Source organism: Chiloscyllium punctatum, chromosome 13 (assembly GCF_047496795.1).
Source record: "Chiloscyllium punctatum isolate Juve2018m chromosome 13, sChiPun1.3, whole genome shotgun sequence".
NCBI lineage: Eukaryota > Metazoa > Chordata > Chondrichthyes > Orectolobiformes > Hemiscylliidae > Chiloscyllium > Chiloscyllium punctatum.
This window is the reverse complement of record NC_092751.1, coordinates 99,825,981-99,847,317: the sequence shown is the minus strand read 5'-3', so window position 1 is coordinate 99,847,317 and position 21,337 is coordinate 99,825,981. Positions and strand designations below refer to the sequence as shown.

Sequence of the window (21,337 nt, the reverse complement as noted above, 5' to 3'; positions counted from 1 at the left end):
CATTGGGTAGTGGGGGTCAACACGTCACCATGAGTCAATGGGTAGCACTCTGACCTACAACGGAAGGTCTTGAGTTCTAGCTCCACTGCAGGAGTTCAAAATAAAGGCTGATATGCCTAGTACAGAGCTGACGAGGTGCTGCTACTGGAGCTGTAATCTTTCAGGTGAGATGTAATACCGAGAACAAGTGTCTTCTGCAAGAGCACCGTGGTCCTTGTATGCTCGAAGAAGATCAGGGAGTGTTTGCCATTGTCTTGGCTGATTTGTATCACCCCAGATGTATCTGACTGTTCCCCCACTGCTGTTTGTGCAAATTACAATATTACATTTCCAAAATGCTTCATTGTCTGTAAAGCACTTCGGGACATCCTGAAAGGTGCTATAGAATACAGACACTTTTTCTTCCATTCAACTAACCCCCTGTAACCACATGCAGCTAAGTTTACAATGGAAATTTGTCGCTAATTCTTCATTATCTGTGGGGCAAAATCCTGGAACTTCCAACTCCCCCCCCCCCCCCCACCCCATCCTCCCAAACACCACTGTGGGGGTACTGACAGAAAACAGGCCACAGTAGTTTAAGAAAGCAGTTTACCACCTGAAGTGCAACTAGGAATGGGTGATAAATGCTGGCCCAGCAAGCAATGCTCACATCCCACAAATTAATTTTCATAAAAAGAATCCCTTAGTTAATTTATTGTATATTACATGTGGCATAAACATGAGGATGATCAATATCAGGATTCATTTCTTTTGGAAATAAACACTTCTGTTTTAGAAAGAAGACACATTTGCCTCAGTGTAAAGTGTTTCTGACTCAGCACCCAGAATCTCTCCCGTTGGGATCCACATAACTACGAAGTGGTGTTTTCCCCAATCCCATGGTGGACGTTCAAGCCTCTCGCACAAGGACTTTGTGCCTGGACATTATCAGTGGAAACAGAAAGCCACTCAAGTAGCACAGATTGGGGATTAGAATATTTACAATACAGACCCAAAGAATTTCCAATGGTGGTTGGTTAGTCCAGTTGGCTGGATGATTCGTTTGTAATGCTGAGTGATGCCAACAGAGTGGGTTCAATTCCCACACTGGCTGACGTTACCATGAAGGACTCGCCTTCTCAATCTTTCCCCTCACCTGAGGCATGGTGACCCTTGGGTTAAACCACCACCCGTTATCTCATAGAGTCACAGAGATGCACAGCACAAAAATAGGCCCTTCACTTTGACTCAACCATGCTGACCAGGTATCCTAAATTAATCCAGTCCCATTTGGCCCATATCTCTCTAAACCCTTCCTATTCATATACCCATCCAGATGCCTTTAAAATGTTGCAATTGTACCAGCATCTACCACTTCCTCTGGCAGCTCAAACCATACATGCACCATCCTGTAAGTGAAAATGTTGCCCCTTAAGTCCCTTTAAACCTATCCCAGCTCACCCTAAACCTATGCCCTCTAGTTTTGGACTCTGCTACCCTGTGGAAAAGACATTATCTATTTACCCTATCAATGCCTCTCATGATTTTATAAATCTCTGAAAGGTCACCCTCAGCCTCCTATGCTCCAGGGAAAATAGGCCCAGCCTTTTAAGCCTCTCTCTATACCTTAAACCCTCCAACCCTGGCAACATCCTTGTAAATCTTTTTTGAACTCTTTCAAGTTTCAAAACATCTTTCCTATAGCAGGAAGACCAGAACTGATTTCTCGAATGAGAGAGTAGTCTGATGGTCTGGTAGTATATGGAGACTTTACCTTTACCTGAACTTGGCGCTGCCCTCTTGACCTGTCCCATTTGTTCTTCTTCCTTCCCACCTATCCGCTCCACCTTCCCCACCGACCTATCACAATCACCCCCACCTGCATCTAACTATCGCCTTCCCAGCTACCTTCCCTCCAGCCACACCCCTACCCTCCTATTTATCTCTCAGCCCCCTTCCCCACCTCCACATTCCTGATGAAGAGCTTATGTCTGAAATGTCAACTCCCCTCCTCCTCGATGCTGCCTTACCTGTTGTGCTTTTCCAGCGCCACATTTTTCGACTCTTTACCTGAACAACCCAGTGTTATTCCAGCAGGAATGAGGTGCAGGAAATTAAAGACAAAACGCCAAAAAAAACTTGTATTTTTGCATTGTTTTAATGCACAAATAGAATACTATTAAAAGTTCTATAAGCAGGCTTATACTAACCAGCATAAAATAAGGCACGTGACGGAATGCCATTATAATGGACATTAATAAGAGAGGGTAACATCTGTCTGCATTGAACCGGCTGTTCATAACACTTCATATACAGAACTTTTTATTCCATTACCCAGTTCCTCTGAGTCTGCCCACATATTACAGCTGTACAAAAAAGACTTAACACTGTTATCTAGAAATAATAAGTAAACAATCCCATCAAGTAGAACAGATAAAGGCATGCTGGTTACAAACGGTCTACAGAAAGTTCAAAATATATATATCTTATTCTTCATTTGAGACTACAACTTTAAGCAGCAGACAAATGCTTGATACAGTATTAGTCAGTGTAATACAACTATAAGAAAGTGTAGTGAGAGGTTTTTTTTCCTAAAGAATCCTTCAGCAAGTTAAGTTCAAGTACTTTTTATTTTCTGCAAATTCCTTCAGCATTCATAAACTTATAACTCTTGCAGTAAGGCTATGATAAAAATACAAGACTTTAAATGCTCTCATATATCTGCCCTAGCAATGTACATGCATTGTCTATGCTATATCATGTGTTCAAATGGTATCGTCGCCCGCTTGTGTGCTTTCTCTCATGTGAGCCTGTGTCGCTCCCTCAAATAAGCTGCTGCCCAGCAGTTGAAGAGAAAGACCATACAACCATCCTTTTCTTGTCAGTTCGATGGCACAGCGTTCTTGCATACATCAACAGACCAGGCGTACAAGACTAACTCACAGTTTCATAGTTGCTCAGTGGTGGATTTTCATCTACCAATTAAATATTTAAAATTACTCCTTTAGAGTCTTCGTTTCACAACAAAAAAAAAGTGTTTCATATCTTATGGTAGCACAAAGTGTTTTGCTTACAAGACACCAATTTGTCTCTGCCTATATAATAACAAACAAATAAATGGTCATGTTTTCTGAACATCAATATGCACATTCTTCTACATAACAGTAATTCTTGTCTTCCTGGTAACAGATGTACAGTCGTTACTCGTTATTTTGAACAATCTAACACTGCTAGCTTAGATGGTAGTTATTTTCCAAAATACACATATATAAACCATAATGCATTAATAGAATAAAACTAGAATTAGTTTAAACATTGGAATAAATGCAGGTTAATTAATACTGATAATATTTTCATCCCAATTTTATATATGGCTTCAAGAATTGAAAGGGTTTACTTTTTCTTCCCTAAGAATTATGTACCAACTTTCATACAATATTCATCTGTTTTAAACATTATTATTTACCTTCCTAGTCGGATTATTCTGGTTGCATACTTTATACAGACAATGACTTGTAGAAAAAGAGAATTTTCTCTGATAAATAATATTTTCTTCCGGCTATAACCTTGGTTTGTAAAATATTCAAGAAAACTCTCAGTTGTGTTAGTAATTTAGTAGAAAAGGTCTTTTGAAAAAAGTGTTTTTGTTTAAAAAGTCCACATTATTTCAAGAAAAAACTCAAAACAATAGGATGCTAAAATTCATGCCCCTTGAATATATACAAAAAGGTTACTGCAAAGATAAACAGGAACTTGGATAGATAGGAACTTGGCTTCATAAGAAATATTTGTTAACTTTAAAATTTTTAACATCTAGAAGGTTTCCAAAATACACACACAGTATAAAAATCCAAACAAAAGGACTATATCGTCAGTAATACTTAAGATAAATACATCTGCAAGCAGAATCCAGAATACATCATATATGGGCAAATATATCCAATATAGCTAAAAACTCCACACTGTTTTTTTTTCTTGATTGTCCCTTAAAAACCTCACTTTCATACTCACATACTTAGCGTATACATTTGTTGTCAGTTTCCTGGCATGTATGTCTTAGTTAATCCTTTAGGTACTGAGTTAATAGTTTTGTCACCAGCACAAGTGCAGGGGATTGGATTCTCAAACCTCTTACCTCCCTCCCTATGCCACAAGCACCTGTCAACATGTGCAGTCTGTCACGCAGTTGCAACTATAAATAAAGTGCCTGGAAATCAGGTAGCAATTTGTTCCTGTGGGCCACTGATCGGTGCCAGCACCTGTCAATGCAATTTCCCTATAAAGAGCAAAGTACAGCTTATCATAAAGGCTGACCAAGCACCAGGACGCAAGACTGGGTTGGAAGCTGTACTTTGCTCTTTATAGGGAAATTGCATTGACAGATGCCAGCACCAATCACTGACCCCTCCCCACAATTTAACATGGGAAAGAAGCAAGGTTTTGGAGGGGTGGTCTATGGACTTTTGCAGGAGCATGCTGTTAGTTCATGACTGAGGGGGGAAGGATGTGCATGCCAAAAATAGTTAATCTTTAGTCTGATTAGCAACAGTAAAGATATAAATCAATAGTGTGACAACTTTTCTAAAGCACTGTCCTGTCCATTGGACCCATGTCACCATGGTCTCTCTGTTTGCAGACATGCCCAAGTACTATGCATCAGAACAGTTTTAACCATCAATTCTAATTTGCAAATGCTGACCTATCTGGGCATCACACAGTGGCAGGACACATAATTTACACTTATAACTTCTTATAGTTGAGAAACCCCAACATCAAATCCATAAAGTCCATTTGTTTTATCCAAGAGAATGCATAACATAGAGAAGCAATGAATGCTTGAAATGCATATCAGACCAGTGACCTGCAATGAAGAGTCTTTACCTCTTCATGGATCTGAAAGAAAGAGGCATTTTAACAATAGAGAGAAGTGAGAGAGTCAGCAATGAAAAGATGAAAATGCAGATCCAAAATGTTGACCTAGATGTTGGCTGACCTACAGTGAATTTCTAGTGTTATTTTATGTCTCCAGCAATTTTGCATTTTATATTTTATTATTTTAATGGCTTACAAGAGACTTTAAGGCAACTGTTGCTCTCAATAAGGCATCATAACAGTTTGTAAAGAGATCACAGTGCACAGCCCACTGAAAAAATGGCACTTTGTGTTAGAAAGGAAAGTGAGAATTCAAACTTATCAGAGGAGTTCAAACTTTTAAAAAAATGTTTAATTAGAAAGAGGAAAAGCAGGTCAGGTGTGATTCGATTACTATTCTATTCTAAAATCTGAGAGTCTATTCCTCTTGTAAACCTTTACAACATGAATATAGAATGTACAACTGCTCACGGTAGTGCGACTGCAATGCAGGAACATTAGTCAGAAAGAGCCTGTGTTTCATAACCACAGCAATGGTGAGCCTGAAAGTTTGTTTGTGCTGCCCTGCTCCTTGAGAATCTATGCTACACAGGTATTCAGCTGATGGATTTGCCATTAAAATATATAGCAAAGATGACATTGCTGCCCTTGCATGATAGAAGTACATTAAATATGGGAGACAAAGTTAGGATTTATCCATTCGAGTGTAATTAATTAGGAAGGGTTTGAAGGGATATGGGCCGGGTGCTGGTAGGTGGGAGTAGATTGGGTAGGGATATCTGATCGGCATGGACAGGTTGGACCGAAGAGTCTGTTTTCATGCTGTACATCTCTATGACTCTAAGACTCTATAAGAGCTTGTTAAGTCTTTAATCCCACTAGCACTGAAAATTAATCATAGAATCCCTGCAGTGTAGAAACTGGCCCTCTGGTCTAACAAGTCCACCAAAGAGTATCCCACCCAAATCCAATCCCCCACTACTCTACATTTACCCCTGAGTAATGCACCTAGCCTGCACACAATGGGCAATTTAGCATGGCCAATCCACCTAACCTGCACATCTTTGGATTGTGAGGGGAAATCAGAGCATCAGGAGGAGACCCACACAGACACAGGAAGAATGTGCAAATTCCACACAGGCAACCACCCGAGGCTGGATTCGAATCCGGGTCCATGGCACCGTGAGGCAGCAGTGCTAACCACTGAGCCACATACCACCCCAATGTTGACCAGAATTGAGAGTCATTCCTTTGGTTTTCAATCATTATTGGGGTTTCTAAAATGTTAAAAATCTCATAAGTTATTTTTCACAAATCCTATGTTCCAAGAGTTTGTAAACATTTAATAATTGAAGAAATGATTTTTATTTTTTCTGTCCCTTTTATAATTCCATCTTTTATTTCCTCTCTACTGTTCTTTCCACACATAATATGACACTAAATTCATTTTCCAATGACCATTGTGAGGTTCAGGTTCTGACTCCATGTTCTATCTGATTGCTAAATCAGCTACGCTGCTGCTCACCCTGCTCTCCCAGATCCTACCTGCTCTGCAGAGGATGTTGTGTTGTTCTGGATTTCTATCTGCCAAACTCAGAATGGAAAAGCTTTCCAAATATCTGTGGGAAAGTGCACATCAGATGTTATTTGTTGACCTTAAAAATCCAGCCTTCGGTTCTGTCCTGAAAGCATAGTGTTTATATGAAATCTTGGTTTCACAGAGTGGAATTATGTGCTTTCTTCAATGAAAGTGACTGCTGATTGCTTTATATTGATTGGCTTTTAAAAAAGAGCACTACTTGCTAAAAGAATGAGGTGCAATATTCTGCTTATGAGACTAGAAAATTTGAAGAGCCGGTCTGAAAAAGTACGCATAAAATTTTTTTTTTAAATTGGGAGACGGTGGAAAATTATGGCTTTGATTGGTTCAGTTATATTTCTTCACATCACCAATGTTAAGATTCAAGATAAACTGAAGGTCTTATAGTTTCTTATATAGTGGTCTGATGTTACCCCAATATTGCTATGTGAGGGGAATTGCCATCCTTAGCTGGTCTGACCTACATGTGACTCTAGACCCACAGCAACATGGCTGACTCTTAATTGCCCTATGAGCAACTACAGATGGGCAATAAATGCTGGCCTAGAAACGGCTGTCGTCAGGGAGCCGTTGCTTAGGAATCCGCACCTCTGTACTCGTGGGTTCGAGTGGCTGTTGGAGGGGAGGGCTGTGGTGGTGAGGGTGACCAGGGTCGGGGACGTGCTGGGTGCCGGGGGCCTGGGCTGGATGCTGCCGCAGGATATAGCGAGCAGGGCAGCGGTAGGTGTCCAGTACATGGCAACCGCCATTCGATGCCTTAAAATGGAAGTGCTCAGACCCAACGTAGTACACCAGTTGGAAGATGCTCAGGTGTGCGGTGGAATCCCGTCCGCGCTCACCGCAGCCCGCACGGAATTTCACATTGGCCCCAAGGTCCCGTACTTCCCAAGGGAGCCTGTGCCCCACAATCTGGGCTGCCTCCAGTACTTTAGTTTTGTCCCCCTCAAGGACGTATCATGGTGGACCCTGTATCGACTGCTGCTGCACACCAGCCACCTCTTCTCCCTCATCCACTGCCCGGACACGCCTTGGCGTACCCATTTGCTACCGGGCAGTGGGGATCCCCAGTGGAGGGCTCTCTACGTGGGAGTCCTCCCCCTTTCTCTCAGGGATCTGGGGCAGAGGGTGCTGCACGCAGCGGTCCCCAGCAACCACAGATTGCAGTGGTTCACAGATTCCCAGCCCAGCTGCTTGTTCTGTGGTGCTGTGGAGTCAATGGACCATGTGTACACGGGGTGTGGGCATTTGCACTCCCTTTTTAGTTTTCTGGAAAATCTTCTCCTCTGCTTTTGGCTGCACTTCAGTCCCATGCTCTTGATCTTTGGGCATCCGGTGCGGAGGATGTAGGGTAGGTCTGAGGACCTCCTCGTGGGTCTGCTCCTGGGCCCAGCCAAACTGGCCATAAATAGGTCCAGGCAGCAGGCCATGGAGGGGGTTGTTAGGGCCGATTGGCGGTCCCTCTTCCACAGTTATGTCAGAGCCCAGGTGTCCCTGGAGAAGCAGCATGCGTTGTCCACCAACACCCTTGAGCTGTTCAAGGAGTGGAGTGCATTATTTCCCCCACCAACTCTATTTTGATTTAATCCCTGCCCTTCCCTTCACTGTTTGATCACACAGCATTGCCCTTTGATGTGAAGGGCACTGCTTGTCACTGGCCTCTCAGGTGTTTCCTTTCTTCCTGGTGGTGGAATATAAGTAAATATTTACACATTTCTTGTCCTACACCTGCACACACCCGGCATGATTGCTGGGGAAAAATAAGCACTACCGCAGTTAGGCGGTAGTGTGGGGGTAATAAAAAGAAAAAAAAAGAAAAAAAAACACAAATAAATGCTGGCCTAGCCTGTCATACCTAACGGCCATTATTGAATAATTTTAAAAAACATACTTTTTCAGCAGTCCCAGTCCTGCTACTCTGTGAAAGGAGTGGTAGGATGGATATTTCCAAGAATGTTCATAGAATCCCTACATTTGGCCCAACAAGTCCACACCGCCCCTTCGAACAGTAACCCACCCAGACCCATTCCCATTCCCCTACTACTCTACATTTACTCCTGACTAATGCACCTAACCTACACATCCCTGAACTCTACAGGCAATTTAGCATGGCCAATCCACTTAATCTGCACATCTTTGGATTTTAGCGTAGAGATGAGGGTTAAGTGTACAATGATGCCCTGCTGTCTTCATCAGTTGGTGGAGAGCCTGAGAGAAGCGACAGGGATTAGATTAATGGACAACACTAGATCGGTGCTGTCTTCTTCCCCCTTGCCTTTTCCCTGCATTTCAGTAGTGGTTGGGGAGAGATACTTGAACAAATACTAAGCTTTTCCACATGTGGAGAATTAAAGCAGCAAGGCGGTCTTGAACCATTTAGCAGCCCGTCCCAGGACAGCACAGAAAAACAGCAAAACCAGCTTAGATGAAATATGCATTTGCTTCATGGGGAAGGAAGGATACTCAAAGTGAAAAACAATAAAAGTTTAATTTCGAAATGGCAGACAAGTAATGTTTAAAAATTTGAACTCCAAAGATAAGTTAACGGATTTAAGTTCTGAAGGCGCTTAGTGTTCAGTGATTAAGGATTGCAGAAATTCACAGTATTGCATTTTGTCACTGCAGTTATTTGATGTGGATGTCTAGGGAAATATCTCCAGTTGTGATAATGTGCTGTCTACTGTTCAAAAATATTATTCAGTACCCCAAGAGTTAATCATGCCTCTTTCCCTTTTCAACCTACTCTTTAATCTCTACAATACCAGACACATATTTGTCAGTCTTCGTTGTAATCACATGCCAATAACCATATTTCTGTTACTACTCTAACACTGACGCTTGCCAGCTTTTTTTGACACAAAGAGCTAGGGGATCGAAGCTCTCAATCCATGTGACGATTCACAGCAAGTGGACTTGTACTATCAGCTTATGGGTTAGTAATGGCACAGAAGAGGCTTGGTTTGAAATATCAGCCTTTCAGCTCAATATGTTCTCCCCCTTGCACTGGCTCCTGGTACAAAGTCTCTGTAAACAAAGAGTAGGCAAGACACCCCATGTAAGGTGCCACATTAAACTGCTATTGGTAATACTGTTTCTGGTAGTTAATACTATAAATACAACCCGAAAATACGCACATACAGAGGAAAGAGTCACATTCTACCAATTTAAGGCCCCTTAATTGCTTTCTGTCACGAGCGAGATTTTGGCGAATTCATCTTTCGACTGGACGTGTGGTCTGAGCAGTGTTGGGAGAGGGATGCTGACGGGTGTGGGGGATGGTGGTGATGGGGGGAGGGGGGGAGGAAGGATTCGGGGATGGAGGGGATGGCAATGCTGGTGGCTGCGAGGTCTGGTGAGCCACTCACTGCACCCGACGACAATAATAGCCCAGAACTTTGCACTTCTCGCACAGATGTTGTGGATGTTCTTTGCTTTGATCCGACACGTCCAGGCCATCAGGTTTCTCCAAGGGTCTCTGGAAGAGAATTGGACGGTTTAAGATACAAATTATAGAGAAATTAGGTAAAACTCAAAAAGTGTCAATTACAACAATGTAACGTTTTTTTGTTTATTTTTGTGAAAACATTTCTATTGTGCGCTCCCATAAAGAATTTCAGTCCTTAAGATACAGCAAATTTTAAAATTAAAATTTAGATTTTTTCACATGCCCTGTACCAGTTTTTTTCTTAACTCCAAGATGTTGTTTCTGAAATAACTGCACAGAAATTAATGCATGGTACACTTCAGTCAGCTTGGAGTCTGTCCTCAACTGAGGAGATTCAAATCTCCTAGTTATATATTTTTTTCTTTTTTCCCTTTTTTTTCTTTTTTTTCATAACCCCAACACTACCGCCTAACAGCGGTAGTGCTTATTTTTCCCTAGCACCCATGTTGTGTATATGCAGGTGTAGGGCACAGTGAAGAACAGCGAGTGTGTGAATCTTTATTTATATTCCACCACCAGGAAGAAAGGAAACACCTGAGTGGCCACTGACAAGCAATGCCCTTCTCAAAGAGCAATGCTGCATGATCAAAAAAGTGAAGGGGAGGGTAGGGCAGGGATTAAATAAAAATAGAGTCAGAAGGGGGAAATAAAACTCTCCATGCCCCATAGTGCCCACCTCTCCCTGAAAAGTTCGAGGGTGTTGTGGACACTGTGTGCTCCTTCTCTATGGACACCTGGGCACTAACGCAACCGCGGAGAGGGCAGGCTATCGCCTCTAATGACCCCCTCCATGGCCCACTGCCTGGACCTGTTTATGACCAATTTGGCCAGGCCCAGGAGCAGACCCACAAGGAGGTCCTCTGACCTGCACTTCCCCCTCCACATCAGGTGCCCAAAGATCAGGAGCGTGGGATTAAAGTGCAGTCAAAAGCAGAGGAGAAGGTTTTTAAGAAAATCAAAGAGGGAGTGCAAGCACCCACACCCCATATATACATGGTCCATGGACTCCAAAGCACCACAGAACAAAGAGTTGGGCTGAGAGTCCGTGAACCACCGCAATCTGCGGTTGCAGGGGACTGCTGCGTACAACACCCTCCACCCCAGATCCCCGAGAGAAAGGGGGAGGACTCCTGCATAGAGAGCCCCCCCCAGTGTGGACCTCCACTGCCTGGTGGCAAACGGGGAAGCCAAGGCATGTCTGGGCAGTCACCTGGTTATATTGGTCAGCCAAGGCTTTTCAATCAAGAATCTCGCAGTTACCAAGGTCCACCTGGTTCCAGTCATTATAGTTTCCCATTGTGAAGGCTACAGTTTTTAATTTTGTACTTTATAAAATTATGGATATAAATGGGAATGAACTATTTAAAACCAAGGATTGTCTAATGTCTTGTAAAGCAAGTCATCTGTGTCTTGTGGCAGGCATTGTTTAAACAGCTGTTTGAGCAAACAGTATTTGAAGGTTAGTTAGCAGCAAAAAGGAACAGAGGGATAATGTACAGATGCAGCTTTGGTTAGTGACAAGAAATTGATTGATAACTAGTCACTAGTCCATAGACCATTGACCAAGGCCTTTATCCTATCAATAACTAGGTAACAGCTTGAGGCTGAGAACATGATACAGAGATAAATCATTAGATCTTACTGCAGCTGTTGTAAGCTGTGACTTTCCATTGATATGTCAGAGACCTTCTAAAAGTAAACCTATATCTCTTGCAAATAAGTGGAAGCATTCAGGTATAGAAGGCTGAGAAGAAATCTCCTCATCAGCTAGAACCAAACTCAACAGATCTTGCAAACAAGAGACTACTGAACCGTTTTTCTCCTTCTATGTGTTTATTTCCAGTCTATATCTATGTTCTTGTGTTTGTGTGTGTGAGTGCGTGCGCATATGCCCACACTTGGATAAAGGGGACTTTATGAGGGGAATAAGGTTTTAAGTAACAGTCATGGATATTTGTTTAATTAATCTGCAGGTTATGAAACATACCTGGAGCAGCTGGTACCTGTAACTGGTACTTCTGATCCAGAGGTACTGGCCCTAGCACTGCACCACAAGATGACTACTGGTGGCGTTAAATGCAAACGGTTTATAATTGTTTGCCTGCAGTTATAGTCTGATGATTAGAAATAAAAGGCAATTCTTGGTAGGTACATTAACCTGTTCCATACTTTCTATCAACCTGGGGTGACAAGACAGGATTTGGAAACTTTGCGCACTTGTTAACATTTGTGACACCTCTGGCAATAGTTCTAGCATGCTACCCGGATAAGTTGTGACACCATAAAAGAAAGTCTAGTAATTAACCACCACAGCTACTGAATAAAGCATCATGGGGCAATATTTTCAATACAGACTGGTCCTCAATCACAAGCTAGACTGTTCACACCAATGTAAATGAGGACTATTCATCTGTTGAGCTCTATATACAAAGATTAAGTCTTACATTATTATGAAGCTGCTCTTTGTCTAACTTCCCTTAGCAGAGTGGCATAGTATTCAGTGGTTAACACTGCTGCCTCACAGTGTCAGGGACCTAGATTTGATTCTAAACACGGGCGACTGTCTGTGTGGAGTTTGCACATTCTCCCATGCCTGAGTGGGTTTCCTCCAGTTTCCTCCCATAGTCCAAAGGTGTTAAAGCTAGGTGGGTTAGCCATGGGAAATGTGGGGTCAGAGGGATAGGGTAGGGTGGGTTGAACTTTGGATGGTTGGTGTGGACTTGATGGGCAGAATGGCTTGTTTCCACACTGTAGAGACCCTATGATTCTAGATACATCAAAGATCCAAAAATGTACTTATTGGAGTTAGAAGAATAGGATGTGACCTTATTGAAGCATATAAGATGTTAAGGGGGCTGGCAAGGTAGAGTCTAGAATCAGAGGGCATAATCTTAAAGTAAGGAGTTGTTGAGTTTGGATGAGGAGGAATTTCTGTTCTTGGAGATTAGCAAATCTGTTGAACTCTTTATTCCAGAGAGCTGTAGTGATTATGTTGTTGAGTACATTTCCAAATATATTGCTGTTTCTTCACTGCCATTGGGTCCAAATCCTGAAATGTCTTCCCCGTTGGCACTGTGAATGTACTACAGCACACGGTGTGCAATTGCTCAAGAAGGGAACCCACCATCACATTCTCAAGGGCAACTAGGAATGGGCAATAAATGTTGGTCCAGCCAGTTCATGTTCCACAAGTGAATTTTTAAAAAGGCCAAGATAGACATATTTTTAATCAATAATATAATCAAGGGAATGGGGAAAAGGCAGGAAAGTGTATTTCAGGATCATCAGATCAACCATGATGTCATTGAATGAGACTTAGTGGGCCAAATGGCCTACTTCTTATGGTGTGTAATCTTCTTTAAAACTGGCTACAGCAGGGAAAAAAACATTTAGCTTTTGGAAACATATCTGCACTGCGACAATTACTGTTTAAAAACACAACTAGTTTTCCTCTCCATGATGGCAGTCAGAAATTCAACCACAACTTTCACAGAACAACTCAGCCTTCCAAATTACAACAGATGTGCGGTAAAGCCAAGTGATGAATCATCTGTTGCTGCTCAGTGCAACAGTATTCCCAGAATAAGATTTTGTTTTGCACAGAAGAACAGATGTTTTAGTGTTTTCCAGCACAACAGACAATTTTATCGTCAAGTTAGTGGATACTTGGATCTGCCCAATGCTGGTTTTCAATTCATGTGACACTTAAATGGTATAAACAGAATAGTGCCCTGGTCATGTAACATGCAGGATGTCTTATGGGCTGTTGCAATAAATTGTGCAGCATAATGTTATGTAACTGCATCTCTCACTATGTTTTCTTTCATTCATTCATTCACGGGATGGGGGCATCACTGGCAATTATTGCCAATCCTTAATTGTTAAGAATCAACCACATTGCCGTGGGTGTGGAGTCACAAGTAGGCTGGACCAGGTAAGGATGGTAGTTTCCTTTCCTAAAGAACATGAGTGAACCAGATGGATGTTTCCTGACAATTGATGATAGATTCATGGTCATCATTAGACTCTTAATTCTGATTTGATTTGATTTGATTTATTGTAGTCACGTGCATCTAAGTACAGGGAAATGTTTTAATGTCAGCAGTGCAGACAGATCATAGTAAGCAAAGACACACAGACAAAAGGATGCTTAGACAGAGTGAGACACACAGGTTACATTGCACAGGACGTGCACATAGCAAGCTCGATATTAGCAAGATCAGCTAATTCATCAGTCTAATAACAGCTGGTAAGAAGCTGTTCTTGAACCTGTTGGTACGTGTGTTCAAGCTTCTGTATCTTTTGCCTGACTGAAAAGGTTGTAGGAGGTGTCGGAAGGGTCTTTGATGATGTTAGCAACCTTTCCTGGCAATGAGAAGTGTAGATGGAATCGATGGATTGGAGGTTGGCTTCTGTGATGGTCTGGACTGTGCACACAACCTTCTGTTGTTTCTTACTGTCCGGAGCAGAGCAGTTTCTGTACCAGGCCGTTATGCACCCAGGTTGTACGTTTTCTATGGTTCATCTGTAAAGGTTAGTGAGGCTCCAAAGCATTATTGTGCCTTTTTGACCGTTGCATCCACGTGGGAAGTCCAGAACAGGTTCCAGATATTTCAGATATTTATTGAATTCAAATTCAACCAACCACCATGCTGGGATTCAAACCCAGCTCTCCAGAATGTCGTCTGGGTCTCTGGATTAACAAGGCCAGTGATAATACCACTAGACCATTGCCTCCCCCTAAAACACATATAATCCACCCCACATCTTCACACTGTAGATGCCACATTCCCAATATCCCATTTTGCTCCAGATGCAAAACAATGTTAAGATGTCATCCTGATCAGACCTATTATTACATACTTCTGTTGCAGGTGGAGCTTAAATCCAGTTCACCTGGCTCAGAGGTAGGGACACTACCATTACACCACAAGAGCTATTGCATACAATTCTGGTCACCACATTACATTGTGTACAGTTCTGGTCACTGCATTACAGGAAGGATGTGGAAGCTTTGGTTCAGAGGAGATTTGCTCGAATGTTGCCTGGTCTGGAGGGAAGGTCTTATGAGAAAAGGCTGAGGGACTTGAGGCTGTTTCCGTTAGAGAGAAGAAGGTCGAGAGATGATTTAATTGAGACATTTAAGATTATCAGAGGGTTAGACAGGGTAGACAGCGAGAGTCATTTCCCTTGGATGATGATGGCTAGCACAAGGGGACATAGCTTTAAATTGAGGGGTGATAAATATAGGACAAATGTCAGAGATAGTTTCTTTAGTTAGAGAGTAGTAGGAGCGTGGAACAGCCTGCGTGCAACAGTAGTAGACTCACCAACTTTAAGGACATTTAAATGGTTATTGGATAGACATATGGATGAAAATGGAATAGTGTAGGTTAGATGGGCTTCAGATTGATTTCACGGATCGGTGCAACATCAAGGGCCAAAAGGTCTGTACTGTGCTGTAATGTTCTATGTTCTATCTCAATTCCTGTTAACAATGTTAGGGCAAAAACCAATAATGGCTAATTTGCAAAGGAATTCAAAATATTGGTTTCACCAGTCCAGAAACTTAATCTTCTAATATTTCTCATCTTTTCCTTTTAGCTGCATCAAATATTTCAGAGTGCCAAGCAACAATGTGATCCAATTTGATTTGATTTATTGTTATCACATGTACCTAAGTACAATGAAAAGTTTGTTTTGTGAGCAGTATTGTCCCCATGGAGGACATGATGGTGATGTGGTATTGTTGCTTTAAGGTAAATCGGAGGAGTAGGGAGTACAAATTCAAATTAACCAAAGGTAAAGCTAAGATTGATCTCAGGGTGTCAGGTATATCGTCATACAAAGTGAAAATTTGGAATGGACTTCTTAGATGAGTCGTGGAAATCTCTGAGAAACAATTTGATAACAAAACTAAACACTTTCAGATTTTTTGAACCAAGTGGGCACAAATACCCATTGCAGCTACAAGGGGAGCTAATTTGGCAGGCTAACAGATTGTAACATAGTATAGTGATGACATTTCATCTCGGTTTTGTTGTGTGGAACTGTAAATAGCAATTGGACCATCAACTCTACTCAGCAAGCAGCAATTAAGTTCTAACTGACCTGACACACAGTTAACTTAGTAATTTTTATCCTAAAGAGCCAGCAGCCTCATCAGGACAATAATGCATTGCACATTTCATAATCTATGACTCTGGATCTCATTAAACAGCAGTTTGTTATATGTATGCAGTTGGGCAATATGGGATTTATCAGTACTATCGTTAATGGCATTACCATCACACAAACAAGCAAGGCTCATTATTTCCACTAACTCAACAAGGAGTAGATGAAACTATACACCAGGAAGATCTTCGATCCAATAGCCTCATCTATACTGAGCTAGTTAGGGAGTAGTAGAGGCACTCAAGATGGCTTAGATCATCTTGGTGCTGGTGTTCCCAACCTATTGAACTTGACTCGCGCTTAAAAAGTAAACTCAATACAGGTGAGCTACAAGAGGGTGAAATATGCAGCTGGAATGGTGAGTTACCAGAAGGCAGGAGGAGAGAAAGGCTGTCAAAAAGAGAAACACTCCCATCCCACCACAGCACTGCCAGCTACCACCATGTGAGAGTAGAAAAGGGAAAAACTCCCAACTCACAGAAGCAACATAAAACAAGGCAACTTGACTACAGTGAGAATCAGTACAGCATATTTACCATTGACTACTTTATCTGGAACCATGCCTTGCATACAGTCGCAAAGTAGACTGGATTGTATCGAGTATAAGCACAATGCCAATCTTGACTGACCCATTTCAAACCTAGTAATCTACTTTTTCATGTCTTCAAACCCATATCCTCTTAACAAATTTGACTAACATCAAGGTCAAGGGTAATCCCAGGTCTGTTAATGTCATTTGCATGCACTCTGTTTCTTAGACACTTAGCTCATTTTCTCTCATGCATTTGTCTATTTTCATTTGACTGGAAATTTCCTATTCATTTCCTTGCTCATTTCATTTAATCACAGGTGCTGAATATAAACCACTGGCTTATACATAACTAACATCCAGATAGGTTAACTCATGTCTGACATTACCGGGATATTTTAATCACAAATGATCCCACTGCTATTTCCAAATGGATTTAAGATGACTCGACATAATAAATATGAGAAAACTAGGATTATCATGCTTGCATTCCACATTGAATGGACTGAGTTCTGTCTCATCAAATAAAAACTATTTCATTAATGCACAGGACTTCTGGTGTTTCATCAGCTTTCTGAACTTCTCAGTTCCCCTCACTCACACGAACCTGCCTCCTCTGAATGTACTGCATTCTGTTCTCTTGGGTTCAAGCCTAACATCAATGCTGCTGACAAGAGGGTCACTGTTGTTGCCTGGCGTATTGACCCTTACTCTAGCAGAGGTCAAACAGTAACTGTTCGACCCTTTCTACCTCTCCCTGCTGAGGCCCCACTATTGAATTTCATCATCCATGTTTGTGTCATTGAGTCATAGAGATGTACAGCACAGAAACAGACCCTTTGGTCCAACCCATCCATACCGAACAGATATCCCAAACCAATCTAGTCCCACCTGCCAGCATCCAGCCCATATCCCTCCAAACCCTTCCTATTCATATACCCATCCAAATGCCTGTTAAATGTTGCAATCGTACCAGCCTCCACCACTTCCTCTGGCAGCTCATTCCATACACATACCACCCTCTGCATGAAAAAGTTGCCCCTTAGGTCTCTTTTATATTTTTCCCCTCTCACCCTAAACCTATGCCCTCTAGTTCTGGACTCCCCGATCCCAGGGAAAAGACTTTGTCTATTTATCCTATCCGTGCCCCTCATGATTTTATAAACCTCTATAAGGTCACCCCTCAGCCTCCGACACTCCAGGGAAAACAGCCCCAGTCTGTTCGACTTCTCCCTATAGCTCAAATCCTCCAACCCTGGCAACAGCCTTGTAAATCTTTTCTGAACCCTTTCAAGTTTCACAACACCTTTCCGTTAGGAAGGAGACCAGAATTGCACGCAATATTCCAACAGTGGCCTAACCAATGGCCTGGACAGCCTCAACATGACCTCCCAACTCCTGTACTCAATACTCTGACCAATAAAGGAAAGCATACCAAACTCCTTCTTCACTATCCTATCTACCTGCGACTCCACTTTCAAGGAGCTATGAACCTGCACTCCAAGGTCTTTTTGTTCAGCAACACTCCCTAGGACCTTACCATTAAGGGTATAAGTCCTGCTAAGATTTGCCTTCCCAAAATGCAGCACCTTACATTTATCTGAATTAAACTCCATCTGCCACTTCTCAGCTCATTGGCCCATCTGATCAAGATCGTTGTAATCTGAGGTAACCTTCTTCGCTGTCCACTACACCTCACATTTTGGTGTCATCTGCAAACTTACTAACTATTAACTCTAATGCTCACATCCAAATCATTCATATAAATGACGAAAAGTAGTCTTGACTGTCACTGCCCCATACATTCTAAACATCTCCTGGGTGCTCCTGTTTCCTTCCAAAGTCGAAAGATGAGCAGGTTAGGTGGCTTGGCATTGCTAAATTGCCCGTAGCGTCCAGGGATGTGCAGACTTGGTGATTAACCATGGGAAATGCAGGGTTACATAGGGTCAGGGATGGGTCTGGTTGGGATGCTCCTCAGAGAGTCTGTGTGAACTCAATGGGCTGAATGGCCTACTTCCACACTGTTGGATTCTCTAATTCTATGATGATCATCCCTCCATGATTTCTGATTTCAAAGACCCCAACTCCGAACAGCTCACTTTAACCTTCTTCCAAAACTCCATAAACAAGATTGCTCTGGCTAATCCATTTGATCCTGCCCAACTGAATTTATCTGCTCTTGTTGTAACTCTATTTCTGCCTTCCAAAGTCTCTTCCAAACTGCAGCCCAGTTCTGATGAAAAGTCATCAACCAGAAACATTAGCTTTTAATATCTTTAATCAGTAACTTTTGCAAATGCTGCTGAGTGTTTTGAGCAACTTTTGTTATTGTATCTTCAATACGTGCATTATTCAGCATTGTCACAGCTTTTCGATGAGTTGTTTTAGGCCCCAGTGACATATATATATATATTTGCAGCTCAAGTCTGGAATTGAGTAATTACCCCGACAAATACAGGCTTTGTATCAGTTGGTGGTATAAATTACAAATTTTGTTTGCTGTAATGGAAATCAGAAACATTTTGGTATGGACTTTGGAGCAATCAGTCACTTGTTTTGAGGGAATGCCACAATATCCAAAATGTCATGACTGAGGACATGAACCTGGGCATTACTAAAGATATTACCAACTGGAGAGGGTTCAGAAAAGATTTACCTGGATGTTGCTGGGAATGGAAGGCTTGAGTCATGGGGAGAAGCTGGATGGGCAGGGACCTTTTTTGACTGGAGCGTAAAAGATTGAGGGGTGACTTTATTGAAGTTTATAAAACCATGAGGGGAACAGATAAGATGAATGGTGGGTGTCGTTTCCCTAGGGAGGGGATTTCAAGATTAAAGGGCATATTTTTAAGGTGAGGAGAAAAATTTAAAAAGGACATGGGGCTTTTTTTTACACAGAGTGGTTTGTGTGTGGAATGAACTTCGAGAGGAAGTGATGGATGCAATGTTTAAAGGACATTTAGACAAGTACATGAATGAGAAAGTATTGGAGGGATATGGAAAAAGTGTAGGAGGGTGAGACTAGCTTGGTTTGGAATTATGATCAGCATGGACTGGTTGGACCAAAGGGTCTGTTTCCGTGCTGTATGACTCTTATAACCGTAGAGACAAACAAGTCTCCAGGTTCAATCACTGAGTACTAAGGAGAATCTACAGTGGGTAGCACCTGCCTCTGATTCTGATGATGAGTTCAAGTCCATCTCCTGATCTTCAACATTACATCGAGGCTAACATTCCTGTGCAATATTGGAAGTGCCACTCTTTAGCTGAGAGGTGTGGTTGAGGACTTGGGACTATCCTCTCAGCTGGCCGGTAAAGTGCTGTCTCAAGGCACAGCAGGGACATTCTCCCTGCTGTCTTAGTCAATATTTACCCCTCTACTAACATCACTGTAATCAATACTGATTAACTTAAAAATCACACAACATCAAGTTATAGATTTTTAACTTTGTCCACTCCAGTCCAACACTGGCACCTCCACATCAATACTGATGATGCAGTCTTACAATTATGTTGCTTGTGAGAGCTTGCAGTGCCCAATTGGGTGTCTCGACTTGGAAAATGGCTGCACTTCAAAAACAAACATTCAAACACGGGGTGGCATGGTGGCTCAGTGGTTAGCACTGCTGCCTCACGGCACCAGGGACCCAGGTTCGATTCCAGCCTCGGGCAACTATCTGTGTGGAGTTTGCACATTCTCCCTGTGTCTGCGTGGGTTTGCTCCGGTTTCCTCCCACAGTCCAAAGATGTGTGGGCCAGGTGAATTGGCCAGGCTAAATTGCCCATCGTGTTAGGTGCATTAGTCAGAGGGAAATCGGTTACTCTTTGGGAGAGTCGGTGTGGATTAGTTGGGCTGAAGGGTCTGTTTCCACACTGTAAGGAATCTAATCTAAATAAAAAAAAGTCATGGCGCAGTGCTACGGTTTTTATCAAAAGCTGAAACCTCAGTAAGAAAAATCTTAATGAGATTCTGACAGTCTCTTTGGAAAGGCTGCGGGAACATTACTCCGAATCTATTTGAAAAAATAAACTGTGTCTCCCCCTCACCTCACCCCACCGTTGCTCTCCTTTTACTGAGACAATGTCACCACCAGCTGAGTCTCTTCACAACATAATACATGGCTTTTGCGAAGCTGACTGAAGACTGAGCTTCTCAGTTAGAGGCTGAAATTTGAAATCATTAAAAAAAGAGAGAGCACATCACTCCCTTCTCCAACTGCAGCTTTTGTTTAAGCCACAACATGGTGCTGTAACCATAGCGACTGGCTGCTGAGCCATGTTGAATTGCACGGACATTTCTTTCCAGCAGTCCCTATTTTATTGAATCTGCTTCCCAGGTTTTTGGAGGGGTTTGGACATCATCCAAAAACATTTGAATGAGGTTTAGCAAGATAACGCGCTGGGGAGGGGGAGGGAAGTTTGTGATCCTCCTGTCCTATTCGTTCTCCATCATTTCTCAAACAATTATATCGTAGGCGTTTACAGTCTGTGCCTTTGTTCCATAGCGAACAGTGAATTAACTTGAATAACAAACCAGCTGTAATAAGTGGCAGTGGGCAGTGTGCTCTCTGCGGTTTGATCCCCTGTTAGAGTGTGAAGTTGGCAATGTTGCTTTCTGAGAGAGAGAGATATAGAGAGAGATAGAGATAGAGAGAGAGAGAGAGAGAGAGAACGGGAGAGAAAAGGCATGAAAGCTGTTTTTCGCTCACTTAAGTTGTTGGCAGGATCCTTTCAA

The 21,337-nt window shown here is 42.3% G+C and overlaps 1 protein-coding gene and 1 long non-coding RNA gene across 3 annotated transcripts in view; one reads left to right on the top strand and one right to left on the bottom strand.

Annotated features, from left to right (window-relative positions):
* The window catches only part of LOC140484708 (uncharacterized), a 97,553-nt gene that overhangs the window by 47,426 nt on the left and 28,790 nt on the right, over positions 1-21,337 (top strand). The gene's annotated exons all lie outside the window — the stretch shown is intronic.
* Positions 2,122-21,337, bottom strand: part of zcchc24 (zinc finger, CCHC domain containing 24) — a 266,132-nt gene continuing 246,916 nt past the window's right edge. Inside the window, exon 4 of the mRNA XM_072583430.1 lies at positions 2,122-9,926. Coding sequence (XP_072439531.1) covers positions 9,813-9,926 — 114 coding nt within the window. The 3' untranslated portion in view covers positions 2,122-9,812. The remainder of the gene's footprint in view (positions 9,927-21,337) is intronic.